General features: G+C 45.8%; 2 protein-coding genes across 2 annotated transcripts in view; one reads left to right on the forward strand and one right to left on the reverse strand.

Annotated features, from left to right (window-relative positions):
• The window catches only part of gtpbp2b (GTP binding protein 2b), an 11,896-nt gene extending 6,912 nt beyond the window's left edge, over positions 1 to 4,984 (reverse strand). The window contains exons 1-6 of the mRNA XM_061066583.1: positions 4,632 to 4,984; positions 2,965 to 2,991; positions 2,585 to 2,769; positions 2,340 to 2,451; positions 2,066 to 2,263; positions 1,686 to 1,860 (exon numbers count right to left, since the gene is read on the reverse strand). Of these exons, the coding sequence (XP_060922566.1) occupies positions 1,686 to 1,860; positions 2,066 to 2,263; positions 2,340 to 2,451; positions 2,585 to 2,769; positions 2,965 to 2,991; positions 4,632 to 4,832 (898 nt within the window). The 5' untranslated portion in view covers positions 4,833 to 4,984. The remainder of the gene's footprint in view (positions 1 to 1,685; positions 1,861 to 2,065; positions 2,264 to 2,339; positions 2,452 to 2,584; positions 2,770 to 2,964; positions 2,992 to 4,631) is intronic.
• A 3,382-nt stretch (positions 4,985 to 8,366) lies between these two features.
• Positions 8,367 to 18,781, forward strand: tomm20b (translocase of outer mitochondrial membrane 20b). Its single transcript, XM_061066642.1, has 5 exons — positions 8,367 to 8,630; positions 11,051 to 11,097; positions 17,691 to 17,772; positions 17,860 to 18,002; positions 18,271 to 18,781. The coding sequence occupies exons 1-5, from the start codon at positions 8,516 to 8,518 to the stop codon at positions 18,313 to 18,315; spliced, it is 432 nt and encodes a 143-aa protein (XP_060922625.1). The 5' UTR covers positions 8,367 to 8,515; the 3' UTR covers positions 18,316 to 18,781.
• Positions 18,782 to 19,135: the final 354 nt, after the last annotated feature.

Here is a 19,135-nt window from a genome sequence, read left to right on the forward strand (position 1 = left end):
CCCACAAGCCACTGAGGCTGATGCTTTTGTATATTATTGATTCATTTCAAGGGTTGTTGTGTATTATACGTTGAGTATTTTTCCTTGAATTCAACCAATACATTATAAAAACATTATTCCACAGTATCTCATGAGATTAATCTTATCTTCGTGTTCCGTCTCCTCAGTGATTCAAAATACATTTTTAAAAATTAAGTAACAAGTATGAGAGTCTGCGATAATTAAATTGTTGTTTACTTTGGACAAACTGAAAAATTTAAAGAAAACGGTTAAATCCTGATCTGAAGGTTTGAAAGTAGAATGTGCGACGGATCTCTTCTGACCTCTAGTGGCGCTTTGCAGTGAGGAAAACACTCAACGTAAGAAAAACCACAAACAGATAATTGTCAAATTCTTATTATTAATTGATGCAAAGAATAATTGTTATTTCTAAATGAATTGTTGCATGAATGTTGGAAGTTTGTTGATTAATATAAAACCTATGTACAAACAGTAGGGATGCACCGATCCGCTTTTTTCACCTCCGATACCGATACCGATATCCGAGCTTTAGTATCGGCCGATACCGATCCAATACCGATATAGAAAAACAGCGCGAAGTTATGGTAACAAACTGTAAGTTTCATTGGGGGGAAAAGACTGGGATCATGAGACTTGACTTAAACATTTCTTTCCTATTTTTTGAAAAACAAATAAACAGATATAAATGTACTGAATTACTTATTTATTTAATAATTGTGCACCAGTAAAACAATCTTAATCATAAAAATATAGGTTGACTGGTTCAGTCAGTGCAATTAGGGATTCAAAATACAATGTACAACAAAATAAATAATAAAATAATAAAGGAGCGGAAATTGAGAAAACAATAGTTTTACTAGCTTGGTTGGTAGACTTTCAAAATAAATAGCAATCAGCTCTTTATATAGTTTAGTGCAAATGGGAATTAAAGATCCATTACAAAAGCATCTGAACAATAGCTTCTCTAGCTTGGTAAAACAACAGCCTCGACTTGTGGCTGAAAACCCTGAGCAGGCGGTGGGGGGGGTCGTCTCCCTCTGCTAGCTAGCCAGCTAGCCAGCTAGCTCGCACAGCCACACACACAGCGTCCCTCCGTTAAAAATGTTACTCGTCGGTGCTCGGCCCCGTGCACCATGACGTGCTTTAATCCCGGTTAGCTGACTTTGTAGCTAGCAGACAGCGGTGCTACCACTCTCACGTGAAATTTTTGTAAGTGCTTTATGAGGTTTGTCGTATTATAACTAGACGTTTTAGTACCGCCCCTCGGAACATTCACTTTACAGATGTTGCCGTAGAGCTTGTTGGCTGAGGTAATGTGTAATAGCTCCAGAAAGCCGAACCTTTCGCTCGCTCTATTTTGTAAACACTGTCGGCTCCGCACGGTTTGTTGCTTGCGTATGACGTCACTCACAAGTCACAGCATAGAATTGCACTGCATAGATCAGCCGATATGGATCGACCCATTGTCACCGATACCCGATCTAGAAATTTCTTCAATATCGGTACCGATACCGATACAAATATCGGATCGGTGCATCCCTAACAAACATCGGGACTCAGGATTGATCGTCCACCGGGGGCACGTGTGAACCACAATGTACTGTGACGTGTAACCCGGCTGCTTCCTGTGGGCGGCGTGCGTGGCGTGCGTGGCTGCAGCTCACCAATGCCGGTGTTGGCGCTCACCACCAGCATGGCGAAGTCGGGGCAGTAGCTGGTGAGACCGAAGATGGTGGTCTTCAGGTACTTGTGGTGTCCGGCGAGGTCGATGAAGGTGATCATCTTGGACGAGCTCTCGCAGATCTCCTCAGCCGTCCGAGAGTCACTGTAGTTCACAACCTGAACACACGAGGCCTTCACATCACACGAGGAGCTGACCTGTGCTCAGGAAGCTCGTGGTCATCTCAGATTTGTATACGTCTTCTGTAGCTTTCAAAGGTTTTAAACTGGACTCATCATCAGAAACATTCAAAGCAAATTTTGCACCAGTACAAAAGTCAGGACTAAAGACATCTATCGTTAGCGTGTCTCATGATTGCATCACCTCTCCTTTGCTGTTGAAGCCCAGGATCTCGAAGCTGATGCTGGACGTGCGTCCGGTCTGGATCTCGTGCAGATGTCTGAAGAGGTTGAGCCGCGCTCTGCCGCGCCCGTTGTCCAGCTCGCCCTGCGTCAGGACGCCTAGCAGGGTGGACTTCCCTGAGTCCACATTGCCCAGCACTGCCACCCGCAGGTCCAGGAACTGATGAGGAACGGAATGATCAGCATGTGGCTCCACTCTCATCAGACAGAAACGTGCCTGGAGAACAGAACCTCACCTGCTGGTCATCAGGAACTTTTCGAATGAGGACTTCTGCAATTTTCCGTGTGTTTCTGTCAAAGTCGTAGTCCACCTCTCTCTCTCTGAGCAGAGTGATGTCGGCCCCGACTCTGACGACACACGAGAAACTCATTCTGACGCCACAACTAACAACAACAACCTGTGTTTTCAAAATGATGTGAAGACGATGGTCAAACACTGTGAAAAGGCCTCCGACCTTCAGGCATGTGCGAGGTCACCTACTTCTCCGCCATCCTCTGCAAGGTCTTGAGCGAGGCCTTCATGTCGGCGTCCGTCAGCCCGACCAGCAGGCCGTTGTCTTCCACTCCGATCTGGTAGACGGCCTCGCCGCGGCCCTCCTGCAGGCGCCACTTCAGCTGCGTGGCCAGATGCTCGAAGCGATACTGAGTCGGGTTCACCAGCTTCAGCTGCGTCAGCAGAGAGAGAGAGACCATGATGAAGCAAATATCCAGAGTCTGAGTGTTTGTGGTACAGTAGTGACACGATTCTCATTTTCAAATATCTTGGTTTTGTTGATGAACAAAATACAAGTCAACGACACAGAGTTTAATCGACTGAAGATGATTAACATTCACATTTAGTTAATTAATACACTTAATTACCTTATATTCAATGTTCCCTTCTTCAGCCTGCAGACACACACACAGACACAGACACAGACACACACACAGACACACACACACACACACACACACAGACACACACACAGGAGAGATGAGCTTCGTTAACAGTCGTCTCACTGAGTGTTTCACATGTTGTATCACAGCATTTGTACAACTGCACAGACGCCAACAGACAAATCATCATAAACACATCACAGAAAACACAGTTCTCTTCAAGTTACAGAGACTCTTTAAGCTGAAGAACAATCCACTGGTTACACTCGTGCAATATTACTTACAGTGCCCATGATGATTGTGATATGATGCTTTTATTATACTGGTTTTATCTTTCTCACTATTATTTAATGATAATTGTTGACAGATGTGTGCTATCAATCATTTTAGTTCCATATTTACAGTGTATAGTATTTAGACATAACACACTAACTAAATTATTAATTTTTACTTTCTTTTTGCTCTTTCATCTGTTTCTGTGACATTAATTCCCTGTTTATAGCTCAAATATATTTTTCTGAAACTGAATTATTTCAGCTGATACTCCCTTTCATCACTATATTTCAATCATATAATTATAATAAATACATGTATAAATATGACGAGCCACAGCATTGAACTTCATGAGAAGGGAAGAGAAAGTAAAATCCGTTTAGTTTGTCCACAGGCTGACTTTCATTTTACACATAATCATATTCTGTGTCTAATAATACACGTTCCCTTTAGGACCTGAGTAAATAAGTATTATAATGCAGGTTTATGACTGATATGTTGTACTATTAAATATCACAACCAGTTGACAGTCATATGACTTTATAAACAGTTTATTAGTGTGAATAACCCGATGGTCTATTTCCAGTCCTGGTATTTTGATGCTAAACCAGCAAAGCAGCCGCTGCAGTAGTTGACTGGTGAGACGTTTTAATAACCGGTTATAGTGGTTTCATCACAGAGACTCATTTGACCTCTGTGACCTCAGCTTCTTCACCATAGACACATGAAAAAGTTTGAAATAGTCACGTTTGTGAGTGGAGCTCGGTGTGACGTCAGCAGAGCTGTAGGAAGCTAACAGATTCATAAACACACGTTCTACATGTGTGTTATTACATGTCGTGTTGTATGACTGTGAAGTTACACTCTCACAGCAGCTAACGAGGGGGCTAACGGAGGGCTAACTGTGGGCTAACGGAGGGGGCTAACGGAGGGCTAACTGTGGGCTAACGGAGGGCTAACGGAGGGGGCTAACGGAGGGCTAACTGTGGGCTAACGGAGGGGGCTAACGATGGGCTAACGGGAGGGGCTAACGGAGGGCTAACTGCCGGCTAACTGTGGGCTAACGGAGGGCTAACTGTCGGTTAACTGTGAGCTAACTGTGAGCGAACTGTGGGCTAACTGCCAGCTAACTATGAGCTAACGGACGGCTAACGGACGGCTAACTGTGAGCTAACGGAGGGCTAACTGCCAGCTAACGGGGAGCTAATTATGAGCTAACGGACGGCTAACGGAGGGAGCTAACGGACGGCTAACGGAGGAAGCTAACGGATGGAGCTAACGGAGGGAGCTAACTGAGGGAGCTAACGGACGGCTAACGGAGGGAGCTAACGGATGGAGCTAACGGAGGGAGCTAACGGACGGCTAACGGAGGGAGCTACCTCCGGGGGCAGGAACGGCGGAGGGTTGTTCCGCTGGCTCTTTTTGTTCCGTCTCCTCCGGCCTCGTTTGCTTCTTCTCGTCCGGGGCTTTTTGGACGCTTTCCTCCCGGTGCTCCCGGGGCCGGAGCTCCCGGGGCCGGAGCCCGGTCCGTGCCTGCTGTGTCCGGGAGACACTGCGCCACTTTGGGATAAATCCACCATGGCTGGGCTCAGTCACCGGGACTCACGGGGATGAACTGAGACTAATTCACCGATGAAGATCTCCGCTGTGACGTCACCTCCACATTAACACTGATGGAGAAGAAGATGCTCTCTCCTCAGCATCTTCACCGCTGTAGAACACCTGCTTCCGCCTGGGAGTGTCAAAATAATGTCCTTTACGACTTCAAAATAAAGTACAGCAGATAACATAGATCGTCACAGTGAGTTTACAACAGGAAGTCAATCCATCAATAATCACATTGAGTTAGTCTCATAGATCTTAACAAGCAGCAACATCCTGTGTTCTTAACTCAACAAGAGTAAAACTACCAGAGAAACTTTATTCACAGTAAATAAAGCTCAGTCCGGACCAGCAGGTCACTTCCATTTCTCACCCATATCGACCAGTAGCCAATGCTCACTGGGACTTCTCCCTTCCTGATGGGCGACTCCTATTCCCATTAAGTCTTTCCATTGACCTGAACCTCAAAGTCAAATCCACATCGTTCTCCTCGCCATCAGAGTAAACTTTCGCTGGTCACAGGAGACGAGGATTTGCTATCAGGACCAAAAGTCACTTCCACTACAAACTGCTGCATCTTGTTCAGCTTCTTCTCACCGAGCCTCCAGCTCTCACCACAGCTCTCACCACACCTCACCACAGCTCTCACCACAGCTCTCACCACAGCTCTCACCACAGCTCTCACCACACCTCACCACAGCTCTCACCACAGCTCTCACCACAGCTCTCACCACAGCTCTCACCACAGCTCACCACAGCTTTCACCACAGCTCTCACCACGGCTTTCACCACAGCTCTCACCACAGCTCACCACACCTCACCGCAGCTCCCAGCACAGCTCTCACCACAGCTCTCACCACAGCTCTCACCACACCTCACCACACCTCACCACAGCTCTCACCACAGCTCTCACCACAGCTCACACCACAGCTCTCACCACAGCTCTCACCACAGCTCTCACCACGGCTCTCACCGCAGCTCTCACCACACCTCACCACAGGTCTCACCACACCTCACCACAGCTCACCACGGCTCTCACCACACCTCACCACGGCTCTCACCACACCTCACCACGGCTCTCACCACGGCTCTCACCACACCTCACCACGGCTCTCACCACAGCTCTCACCACACCTCACCACAGCTCTCACCACAGCTCTCACCACAGCTCTCACCACAGCTCTCACCACAGCTCTCACCACAGCTCACCACAGCTCTCACCACGGCTCTCACCACCACACCTCACCACAGCTCTCACCGCAGCTCTCACCACAGCTCTCACCACGGCTCTCACCACGGCTCTCACCGCAGCTCTCACCACACCTCACCACAGCTCACCACGGCTCTCACCACACCTCACCACGGCTCTCACCACACCTCACCACGGCTCTCATCACAGCTCTCACCACAGCTCTCACCACAGCTCTCACCACACCTCACCACAGCTCTCACCACAGCTCTCACCACAGCTCTCACCACAGCTCTCACCGCAGCTCTCACCACACCTCTCACCACGGCTCTCACCACACCTCACCAAGGCTCTCACCACACCTCACCACGGCTCTCACCACACCTCACCACGGCTCTCACCACGGCTCTCACCACACCTCACCACGGCTCTCAACACACCTCACCACGGCTCTCACCACAGCTCTCACCACACCTCACCACAGCACTCACCGCAGCTCTCACCACACCTCACCACAGCTCTCACCACACCTCACCACACCTCACCACGGCTCTCACCACACCTCACCACGGCTCTCACCACACCTCACCACGGCTCTCACCACAGCTCTCACCGCAGCTCTCACCGTAGGTCTCACCGCAGCTCTCACAACAGCTCTCACCACACCTCACCACACCTCACCACGGCTCTCACCACACCTCACCACGGCTCTCACCACACCTCACCACAGCTCTCACCACGGCTCTCACCACGGCTCTCACCGCAGCTCTCACCACACCTCACCACACCTCACCACACCTCACCACAGCTCTCACCACACCTCACCACGGCTCTCACCACGGCTCTCACCACGGCTCTCACCACAGCTCTCACCACAGCTCCCACCACAGCTCCCACCACACCTCACCACAGCTCTCACCACACCTCACCACAGCTCTCACCACAGCTCTCACCATACCTCACCACATCTCTCACCACACCTCACCACAGCTCTCACCATACCTCACCACAGCTCTCACCACACCTCACCGCAGCTCTCACCACAGCTCTCACCACAGCTCCCACCACACCTCACCACAGCTCTCACCACACCTCACCACAGCTCTAACCACACCTCACCACAGCTCTCACCACACCTCACCACAGCTCTCACCACAGCTCTCACCACAGCTCTCACCACACCTCACCACAGCTCTCACCACACCTCACCACAGCTCTCACCACACCTCACCACAGCTCTCACCACAGCTCTCACCACAGCTCTCACCACACCTCACCACAGCTCTCACCACACCTCACCACAGCTCTCACCACACCTCACCACACCTCACCACAGCTCTCACCACACCTCACCACACCTCTCACCACACCTCACCACAGCTCCCACCACAGCTCTCACCACACCTCACCACAGCTCTCACCACAGCTCTCACCACAGCTCTCACCACAGCTCTCACCACACCTCACCACAGCTCTCACCACACCTCACCACAGCTCTCACCACACCTCACCACAGCTCTCACCACAGCTCTCACCACAGCTCTCACCACACCTCACCACAGCTCTCACCACAGCTCTCACCACAGCTCTCACCACACCTCACCACAGCTCTCACCACACCTCACCACACCTCACCACACCTCTCACCACACCTCACCACAGCTCCCACCACACCTCTCACCACACCTCACCACAGCTCCCACCACAGCTCTCACCACACCTCACCACAGCTCTCACCACAGCTCTCACCACAGTCCCCTCATGAGATGGTGGACGGACTCGGACCTTTGTCCAGCCCTCAGTGGGTGAAGCAGCTTCAAGGGACGGGAAGCACAGGAGGAGGTGGAGAGCTTCTCCACCTCAGTGCAAGTCTAGTGCTCCATCGACTTGAGCTCATTACTCCAAAGACTGGGTTTGGGTTTGAACGTTGACCCAGTAGCTGGTTCTGCCGTGTGTCCTTCACTCCATGTGGTCTCTGTTGGACAGGCAGCTCATTGGATGATGGTTCAGGCCCTTGTCATTTCCCCATGTCATGGTCGGGTTGATGGTTTGCATCTTTCTTTCTGCCAGCTTCAGACCTGTTTCTGGAGTGAGTGGCTGTGGCTGCAGAGCGGTTGTCCTCCAACCAGAGGGTTGAGGGTTCGAATCCCAGCCATGCCTCATAGATGTTGAACGCACTGCTGGACTGGAAGAGGTTTTGGATCAAAGCTAAATGACTTGTAATGTTCTGTCCTGTGGAGACATATCTTACTTTAGATCCTTCACAGATCTTTAAACCTCCATGCGCTGGAGAAACATTATGTTTTACATTTCCAGTCAGGCGCTGCACAGACAGCTACGTCAGGTCCTCAGGGGTCCTCACTGCCCTGAGCCTCCTCCTGATCTCAAACCAGCGGAGAACATCTCGACTCTCACCGGAGAACCAGCGGAGAACCAGCGGAGAACCCTCCAGCAGGAGCTCCAGCAGGAAGGATGGGCAGCAGGTCGCTCGCTGCCGGGCTCTGCGGAGCTCTGCTCCTCGGCTACTGCGTCTACTTCGACCGGAAGCGACGGAGCGACCCGCAGTTCAGGATCCGGCTGCGGGAGCGTGAGTGTTGACCTCCTAGCTGACCTCTCCTCTTCACCTCCACCGGGCCCGGGGGCCGTGGGATCCCTTTGGGATCCCTGTGGTCCGGTCCGGTCCGGCTCGGCTTGGTTTAGTTCTTCTTAGTCGTTTCCCGGTTCCCCACAGGCCCAGACCCGGTTCAGTCCGGTCCGGTTCGGTTCAGTCCTGTTTGGTCCGGTCCGGTTCGGTTCAGTCCTGTTTGGTCCGGTCCGGTCCGGTTCGGTTCGCCATGCTGACAAACTGAACTCTGTAGAAACCGAGGGAACAAACCCAGAACAACAAGAATCAAGACAGTACAATTTCTTCGAAATAAAGTACTGAATAAGTAAATAAAGATGAAATAAAAATGAAATACTAAATAAGTTCTATAAGTAAGTAACATCTTAGTGCTACTAAAGTGTTAGTTTCAAAAAGTGGTTAGTGTTTTTTGTTTTTGTTTTTATTCAAGGTACAGTGGGATGAGGTGTGTTTTTAGTTTGCGGTGGAAGATGTGTGAACTCTCTGATGTCCGGATGTCGAGTGGAGCTGGTTCCAGCGTTCAGGAGCTAGGACAGCAAACAGGCGTGATGGTGACGAGTGTTTAGCAGTGAAGGAGCAACGATCCGATTGGCCGAAGCAGAGCGGAGTGAACGGGCTGGGGTGTAGTGTTTGACCAGGTCCTGGATGTAGACTGGACCTGATCTGTTCACAGCATGGTACCAGGTACTAGTGTTCTGAACCGGATGCGGGCAGCCACTGGAAACCAGTGAAGGGAGCGGAGGAGTGTGAGTGAACTCAGGCCTCAGACCAGTGGAGCTGCTGCATTCTGGATGAGCTGCAGAGGTCGGAGGTCAGATGGCAGTAACAGGTAGACCTGCCAGGAGGGGGGGGCAGTAGTCGAGGCGTGAGATGACCAGGGCCTGGACCAGAACCTGCACCGCCTTCTGAGTGAGAAGGGGGCGTGTCCTCCTGATGTTGTAAAGCATGAATCTACAGGACCGTGTTCTTTCAGTAATGTTCTCCACATGTTCTCCACATGTTCTCCACATGTTCTCCACATGTTCTCCACATGCTCTCCACATGTTCTCCACATGTTCTCCACATGTTCTCCACATGTTCTCCACATGTTCTCCACATGTTCTCCACATGCTCCTGTGGGTTCTGCAGGTTTATTGGAGATCATTTGTCTTTGACCTGTGATTGGCTGATGACCTGTCCAGGAATGAGACACTTTTAATTAGACATTATGGCGATTTGAAGAAAGAATCATTTTTATTATCCGTTTGCTTTTGTCACTTGATTTTACCTTCAAGAATCTACTGGATATGGACGTTTCTACTGGAGGTGGCCAAACATCTTCTCAGAAACTGTGAATGTCCCATTGAGGGACAAATGAAGGACTCACTTACCTGATCTGATATATTCTCTTATCTTATCTTATCTCTGATCTCTTATATCTTATGTGATCTGATCTGAACGTGTGTTGCACAGAGGTGTGTGTTGGTCTGTGTGTTGTGTGTTGGTGTGTGACGGTCTGTGTGTTGTTGTGTGTTGGTGTGTGACGGTCTGTGTGTTGTTGTGTGTTGGTGTGTTGTTGTGTGACGGTCTGTGTGTTGGTGTGTGACGGTCTGTGTGTTGTTGTGTGTTGGTGTGTTGTTGTGTGACGGTCTGTGTGTTGTTGTGTGTTGGTGTGTGACGGTCTGTGTGTTGCTGTGTGTTGGTGTGTTGTTGTGTGACGGTCTGTGTGTTGTTGTGTGTTGGTGTGTGACGGTCTGTGTGTTGCTGTGTGTTGGTGTGTTGTTGTGTGACGGTCTGTGTGTTGTTGTGTGTTGGTGTGTTGTTGTGTGACGGTCTGTGTGTTGTTGTGTGTTGGTGTGTTGGTGTGTGACGGTCTGTGTGTTGTTGTGTGTTGGTGTGTTGTTGTGTGACGGTCTGTGTGTTGTTGTGTGTTGGTGTGTGACGGTCTGTGTGTTGCTGTGTGTTGGTGTGTTGTTGTGTGACGGTCTGTGTGTTGTTGTGTGTTGGTGTGTGACGGTCTGTGTGTTGCTGTGTGTTGGTGTGTTGTTGTGTGACGGTCTGTGTGTTGTTGTGTGTTGGTGTGTTGTTGTGTGACGGTCTGTGTGTTGTTGTGTGTTGGTGTGTTGGTGTGTGACGGTCTGTGTGTTGTTGTGTGTTGGTGTGTGACGGTCTGTGTGTTGCTGTGTGTTGGTGTGTTGTTGTGTGACGGTCTGTGTGTTGGTGTGTGTTGGTGTGTGACGGTCTGTGTGTTGTTGTGTGTTGGTGTGTTGTTGTGTGACGGTCTGTGTGTTGTTGTGTGACGGTCTGTGTGTTGTTGTGTGTTGGTGTGTTGTTGTGTGACGGTCTGTGTGTTGCTGTGTGTTGGTGTGTTGTTGTGTGACGGTCTGTGTGTTGTTGTGGTCCAGGCAGGAGGAAGCAGCAGGCAGCGAGGGACAGGGACGGTCAAGCCAAGGTGAGACAGTCTCTGTTGCTACTAATGTTTGATAAACACTGATTCAGTTGTGATGGGAATTTTGTATTTAGACATGTTCAAATGTAACAGATTACATTTATATAGAAAGAAGTTTACTGAAAGATGTATTTTGGTGGTTCAAGACTCATAGTCAGAGTTTAGCTCAAGTTAACACTATGCATAATACTCTTGAAGGCCTATAGACGTGGCCTTCTCAGTCTAGTGTGAACAAAAGGTTTCTCAACAGGGGCCAATTAAGTCTTCTGCAGCAGGGAGCTTCAAAGGCTAATAGGTGTGACCTGCAGAGACAGGAGATCTCTGAGAAACTCACAGGGTCTGGAACAAGATGCGTTTAGCATCTTGTTCAAACTTCAAAGAGACCGCCAGAGACCAATGTCTGGTCTTCCTGTAAACGACATGGAGAGAAGCTGATTGGACAAATGTATTTTACTGTGGAAAGGAGGGATCTGATTGTATAAATGGAGTGTACTTTTGAGAGCTCATTGCCATTGCCCTCATATCTGTCACCGTGATGTTTGAGCTCTGTGCCATTGAGGTCAAGTCTGTTGTCGTGACTTGACCTTTGTAAACCGTCCGCAGACGGTTTGAATTAAACATCCAGAATTGATAATTGCTTGTTGTGTCATGATATGTAATAATTTTCCATTACATTTGGCTGTTGTTGGCAGTGACATCCACGTGAGCGACTCTGGCTCTCGGTGCTGAGGGTAGGTAATTGCGCCGGGGCAGTACGTTTGGAACTAAACCTTTATTATTTCAGTGGGCCTGATGTTCTGAGAATCCGGAGTGCTCACTGAGGTGGGCTAAAGAACCGACTGGGACAGGCAAGCAGTTTCATTCTGGTAAAGTATAATTCTTGTTTTTAGATCTTTTAAGGAAAAAGGTCCAAAGAAATTCACTCATTCAGGGAAGTGAGTTACTGACGAGTATACATTAAGGAGGTCTTAGAGACCGGTGTAGGATTCACAATAAGCTTAATAGGTTAAGATTCTTTTCAAAAAAAGATCAAAATGTTAAACAGGGTTTAGCGAAAGAGTTTAATGCTAAATTACTTTAATATTGGGCGCTGCGGCATGCTCATAGTTATTGTAAACAAGCAGAAGAGTAGAATATAAATATATAATAGTATTATTATTTTGAAATGGAGGAAAAGCTGTGACAGAGAGACCTAGGCCAGGTCTGTATCGTCTCAGCATAGCTATCTGTTGAAAAATCTGATAAATTCCCATACATTTTATACCTACATGTGTCTTGTTTAAGAGAAATGTGAAATGAAGTTTTCTCTAAGGCGATTTGATTCATGCAGAGTTTTAGAATTGTATTAGAGGAATTAAAATTAAAACTTAGTAATTACAAGAGGTGATTACAGTGGCAATATTATAACTGAAGGGGTTTTTCTCATTGTCTCTTAAAAAGTGTTTTGAAGGTGAAAGGTTACTATCAACGTTACACAAATGTTGATGATTTGATACAAGTAACATGCATGATTTGATGAGACTAATCTGAGAATTACAGCTGAAAAAGAAAAAGTGAGGAGTGAGTGAGAGAGGATTTCTTGGAATTCTCAACACTGGAATAAGGTGAGTATAATTTCAATCATATTTGGGATATATGTGTAAGTTTTAAAGGCTTATATCAAAAGAAAAAGAAAAAGATTCAGATCAATCTTAAAACGAATTTGAAAATAGACGTTTTTTAAGAAATAGGAAAATAATTGGCTTTAGAAATTAATTCTGAAACATTAGGGTCTTTTCCATATCAGTAGAACTTAAATTCCCAAAAGATTCGTATTCTACTGAATAAATCAGAGTTTAAATTGATAAACAACCATTACAGAGATGAATTTACCACAGATTTCTTCTCCTACAGTTCAAGATATGGTTCTGAAGTATGGTCATTATAGTGTTACACAGTTTGGCTTGTGGGTAAAAAACTATGATTTTCCAAACACAGGGAACATAACTTTAAATCAGTTGAAGCAGCTTAAGATCAAATTGCTCGTGGAACAAGAACGAAGCAAAGAGGAACAAGACACAGGGAGAGATGTGGAGCTATTTGTGCCAGACTGGAGAGCATTTGAGTGTTGGTTGACTGAAGTCAACATAAGAGACAGTATACAGAAGGAAGTAACCGAAATAATCTCCAGGTATCAGTCTCTCCAAATAGGTTCTGATCTGGATACATTTCCACTGAGAGGGAGATCATGGAGACAGAGCAGCCATCAAGAGCAGACCATGATGGAGAGAGAGAAGTTCAACAAAACTTCATATAAGTAAGAACACAGCTGCAGACACCATGTGAATTAATGTTACACATAAAGCATATGGTTAACATTATTATAGTTAAAGTAGAAATCAATAAAACTAATTGCTAAAAACACACAAATTAAATCTATTTTTAGGTTCAGGAACTAAAAGTACCAGTAAATATGTGTGAATAGTGTGATATTACTTTTAGAATGAATGTTATATAGCTCATAATGATAGAAAAACATATGCAAAAGTTGTAGATAGATCCATTTTTATCATTGGGGTTTAATAATGTGGTTAGAGGCTAAATGCAAGACAAACATTTATCTCTGTTGTCACTTTACTGCTGGGTAAAATTTAGGGGGAAGATAGAATAGTATGCTAAATTTTAAAACAGCAGGGCAGTAGTGGAAGACAGAGTTGAATAACATCTGCATTTATTTAAACGAGAAAGGGGGATCTGACACAAGCGTATCAATGGATGATCCGAGACAAATTTCTCACCTCTAAATTAACATCCTCTTGCAAAGAGCAAGGGGAGAGATCAAATTAGAGCACAAATGGTATTTACTTAGATTTATCTAAACACTTGGTAAGACAAATTTAGTTTTAAAGGTTATATAGTAAGTAAATTAAGGATAAAATAAGTTTGGTTGCGTTTAGAATAGTAAATACGGTGTTGTCTCAGTAGTTTTTGATAGATACATTGGCTATAAGAAAAGAATATCTACATTTAATCAAATTAAAAGATTTTAAAAGGAAGGTTTAAAGTTAATCGCAAACGATTTTCTTTCATGCTAAATCACATTGGGGTTTCTGAACACATTTCTGCATGAAAATGTATTTCTTTGATGTAATTGAATGACATTTTTAGTTTTGTTGTAAACATTATTGATTTTTCTGAGTTGATAACAGGTACTATCATGTTTGTGAAACGGACACATATATGATTTTGGTCTGATCAGAAGAGCAGACGCAATAGAAAAGAATATCTGAAATCTTCTTGTGGAATATGAGTAATCTTTTGTTTAAACAGAAAAACTTTTTCCTTTAGGGGAAAAGCAACAGATGCAAAGTTTCAAGCAAGTCTCAGAGCAATGGCAGCTTCTGAGAGAACAGAGTAATGTGATATGTGTGATACTTTGAAATAAGACTTTACTAGTGTCATATGCTGTAACAATGATATTTGCTGGAGAAAATAACGTTCACTTTTCAACAGCTAGGAGGTTCAGCTATGATACAGTATTGTTTTGGATGATAGACATTACTATTTACAAATAGAAAGTTTTTAACTAGGAAACTCTTAACTTTATCAGTAGAGCAGATTTAAATGGTTAACAGCTGATTACTGTGAAACTGAAGTGTTTGATGACAGGTTTTCAGCATCACAGTGTGATAACGAATGACAGAGGGGTTTTACGACTCTGTTTGAAACAAAGGAAAACCGTCCCCATCATTACATGCATGGACCAAAGAGATGCAAATATGCTAGTGGCGAGAGTGTCAAGATTTACACTGATAGCTTGTTTGCATGGGGGTTCTGCATGTGATTTGGGCTGAAGAAGAAATTCATGAGATTGACTTCACACCATTGTCTTGCCTTGACTGTGTTACTGGTTGCAAACAGTATGCAGTCTGTAGAGGACATGGAAGGCATTTGAATGATTCTTAACACTGACATTTAATGTGGGTTACAGGAGCGGTTAGCAAGACTACATCGAACTAAATTTTTTTAGAATGCAGATTTAGGTTTATTAGTTTAGGAATTACGTAGTCTTGATAGACTGTGTTTTGTTTGGTGGTCGATGGACTTTTGATGTGGGATATGGATGATTTTGTTCAACCTGTGTACGTTTTCTCATTAGGTTGGATTGACACATGACTGGAGTCAGTGTGTCAAGAGAGAGGAGTAACATATGCTGGATATAGATGAATTGGGTTATTGGGTGTACACAAGAAACACTCTAAATAATATTCAATAAAACTTTTTTAACAGAGTTATGTAATTTGAGTTACAAATAAAATAAGGACATCCAGATTCTACAAGATTGACATCCACCTCAAAACAAACGGTTTAATCATTTATAGAGAGGTTTAATAAAGATTAAGTTAAATAAAGTAGGTTAGGGAAATAAATAAATACTGTTTTGTTTTATGACATGATTTCTATGCAAGCAGAAGTGTTTCCCAAACATCTAAACAGGATTCTCCAGCGGTGAAACAGATACTGTTCGGAGAACTCATTCCATGATGGAAGATTTCAAAAGGATGTCCGCTGACAAGGGTAACATATTCATAAGTATAGCTTTATGGATACTGGTGAGTATGAGTATCAACACAAGGCAACATCATGCCACATCCCGCCAGGGATGGGATAGTGGAGAGAGAAGGAAGTAAAAAACAAACATAACAAACACATTGAAAAACACATTGAAAAACAAACTGGTAGATATTTTTTTAAACTGTTTCCTGTACTCTTTAAAATCCACAGGCAGACGAGGAGATTCTATCTAAATCCATGGAGAGAGGACTGCGTGACCTGAAACCAGGAGACTGGATTGTGCTTAAGGACGTGCGGATGGAACGAGTGCAAGCCAAATGCCTCTCAACACAGATGACAGGAAGGTCGCAGAGGTCAACCTGGAGATGAGGGCCAACGCAGGAGGATTTCCAGAGCCAGGGGTGGATCTACAGGACGGGAAGTGCTTTGTGCCAGTGTGTGAGCTTCAGTCTGAAATTTTTAGGTGTTGCAAGGAGAGTCAACACATTTGAAGAGCTACACGCTGAACACAACCGCACCAACAGGAGATCAGCAACACATGATTATACGACTGAGAAGCATTCAAGGGAAAAGAGATGGTTTCCCTGCTCACGAATGCTTGGCAGGAACAACATCAAATTTCTGATCATCAAAGTCAGAGCATACAAGATGTCTCTGAAACAAGATGTTCTTCAACAAGGAGGTGTTCGGCACACGATCAGGACGAAGTGTGGCACCAATACAGTGAACATTTTGATAATATGATGATCATCATGTTAATAATTGTAAAATACGTTATTGAAGTTTGTAGAAACTGATCATTTTCAATTGTGTAACTCTGTTGTATTGTTTTTGCACTAAGACTAGTGTTACTTCTTTAATTCACATATCCTGGAAAATTCCCAATCTAAATGATGAGATGTTATAAAGATGTTGATCCCAGATTGATAAAAAGGGAGGAATTGTGATGGGAATTTTGTATTTAGACATGTTCAAATGTAACAGATTACATTTATATAGAAAGAAGTTTACTGAAAGATGTATTTTGGTGGTTCAAGACTCATAGTCAGAGTTTAGCTCAAGTTAACACTATGCATAATACTCTTGAAGGCCTATAGACGTGGCCTTCTCAGTCTAGTGTGAACAAAAGGTTTCTCAACAGGGGCCAATTAAGTCTTCTGCAGCAGGGAGCTTCAAAGGCTAATAGGTGTGACCTGCAGAGACAGGAGATCTCTGAGAAACTCACAGGGTCTGGAACAAGATGCGTTTAGCATCTTGTTCAAACTTCAAAGAGACCGCCAGAGACCAATGTCTGGTCTTCCTGTAAACGACATGGAGAGAAGCTGATTGGACAAATGTATTTTACTGTGGAAAGGAGGGATCTGATTGTATAAATGGAGTGTACTTTTGAGAGCTCATTGCCATTGCCCTCATATCTGTCACCGTGATGTTTGAGCTCTGTGCCATTGAGGTCAAGTCTGTTGTCGTGACTTGACCTTTGTAAACCGTCCGCAGACGGTTTGAATTAAACATCCAGAATTGATAATTGCTTGTTGTGTCATGATATGTAATAATTTTTCCATTACACAGTTTAATATTCAGTTTAGTTTCTGAATCAAATTGAAGAATCATTCTTCACAGACTCATTTTGATCTTTCTCACCAGTGAAGGTTTGTTATTCTCTTACATCACATCATGTTATCGTTCACACTAGTTTTATCAGTTTCAAACTTTTATAGTCGACATGAATCCATGAAAGTTGTTGTTTGAACCACAGGTTCATATTGTTGTTTTAAGTGCGTGACATCATTATGACCAGTGATCTCCAGCCTGGAGGTTTGTGTTGTTGTGTGGACGTTACCTCCACCACTGAAAGTCGCACAATAACACAAACTGACCGAGATGGCAGCAGGTCGACGTTAGGAGCCAAGTCAAAAGTCTGTTTTTATCAATGGACTCGGTGATCTTCCATAAAGTCGGAGCAGAACTCAGCTCAGGACCATGAGTAAGTTTTCCAGACTCTGAAGAACATTTGTTCTGAACTGAAGCTGATTGTCCTGCAGCTCCCGGACCTGAAGGACGCTGAGGCGGTGCAGAAGTTCTTCCTGGAGGAGATCCAGCTGGGGGAGGAGCTGCTGGCTCAGGGTAACACCCCCTCACCTGCAGCACCTTCATTTCATCCAGTCTCGCTCTCTGGATAAAGACCTCTTGTGTTTCCGTGTCCGTCCTCAGGAGACTATGAGAAGGGTGTGGACCACCTGACCAACGCCATCGCAGTGTGTGGTCAGCCTCAGCAGCTGCTGCAGGTCCTGCAGCAGACTCTGCCGCCGCCCGTCTTTCAGATGCTGCTCACCAAACTGCCCAGCATCAGCCAGGTAGGCCCACCATCGCCCTGCTGGTCCCAGCTGGTCCACCTGGTCCCACCTGGTCCACCTGGTCCCAGCTGGTCCACCTGGTCCCACCTGGTCCCAGCCGGTCCACCTGGTCCCACCTGGTCCACCTGGTCCCACCTGGTCCACCTGGTCCACCTGGTCCCAGCTGGTCCACCTGGTCCAACCTGGTCCCAGCCGGTCCACCTGGTCCACGTGGGACAGACGTCTTCCTGACTGTCCTAACCTGCTCTGAACCTTTGTCTCCTTGCAGCGTATCGTGAGCGCTCAGAGTCTGAGTGAGGACGATATAGAATGAGGAGAAGGCTGAGAGGAAACGACCCCCCCGCCCAACCATCACCCGCCCTCCTCGTTACAAGATGACCGTCCAACGCCTGCGTCACTCAGGCTGCCCCCCCCCCCCCCACCACGGGGTCCTGAAGGAACTCGTGACTGTTTTGTTTTTTAACTGAATCACCTGTTTTGGGGTCAAATCTCCCGTCAGAAACTTCTAACAGACTCCAACATTAACTGATCACATACTGACTAACTGGCTCGGGTCTTTGTTTCAAACCACGATCAGCTGCTGACGGCCTTGTACACCAGGGGGCGCTGTCACACCTGTTATTCACGATGTCGTAGAAACACATCGTCTGCTTCTCAGTGTTTATTGTTCTGTTCTCATCTGTCTGAGGCAAACACTTTTTACAAAGTGATGAAATGTTTTGTTTGTGTTAGAGACGATGAACCGCTTTAGAGAAATAAAATAAAGAGCTGAACAAACAGTGAAGTTGTGTTTTGACTGACGTAACCGAGCAGATGATTGACAGCTGTCTTCTGGTCAATCGCTCGCAGATTTTTTTCAGGAAGATTCCGTGATGATTACGTTTAAAAGTTTCCAGCAGCTGATGTCTCAGCCCGTTGTTACACAATCATCAGTGTGTTGAGAACGTTTACCGACAGAAAACATCTGACAAACACTTACTGTCTACTGTGGTTTATTTATTTTAGCTAGGTTCATGTCCCATCTGCTAACATGGAGGTTCATGATCTCTAATGCAGCTCGCCACCCGGGGGCGACCCAGAGCTCTAGGCCTCACTTTGTCATCCATCTTTATTATTATGTCAGATTTGAGATT

Source organism: Limanda limanda, chromosome 2 (genome assembly GCF_963576545.1).
Source record: "Limanda limanda chromosome 2, fLimLim1.1, whole genome shotgun sequence".
NCBI lineage: Eukaryota > Metazoa > Chordata > Actinopteri > Pleuronectiformes > Pleuronectidae > Limanda > Limanda limanda.

Coding starts and splice junctions, on each gene's coding strand:
- tomm20b (XM_061066642.1), top strand. CDS start 8,516: ATGGGCAGCAGGTCGCTCGCTGCCGGGCTCTGCGGAGCTCTGCTCCTC. Junction 11,098..17,690: donor ACAGGGACGGTCAAGCCAAG/GTGAGACAGTCT, acceptor ATTGTCCTGCAG/CTCCCGGACCTGAAGGACGC. Junction 18,003..18,270: donor AACTGCCCAGCATCAGCCAG/GTAGGCCCACCA, acceptor GTCTCCTTGCAG/CGTATCGTGAGCGCTCAGAG.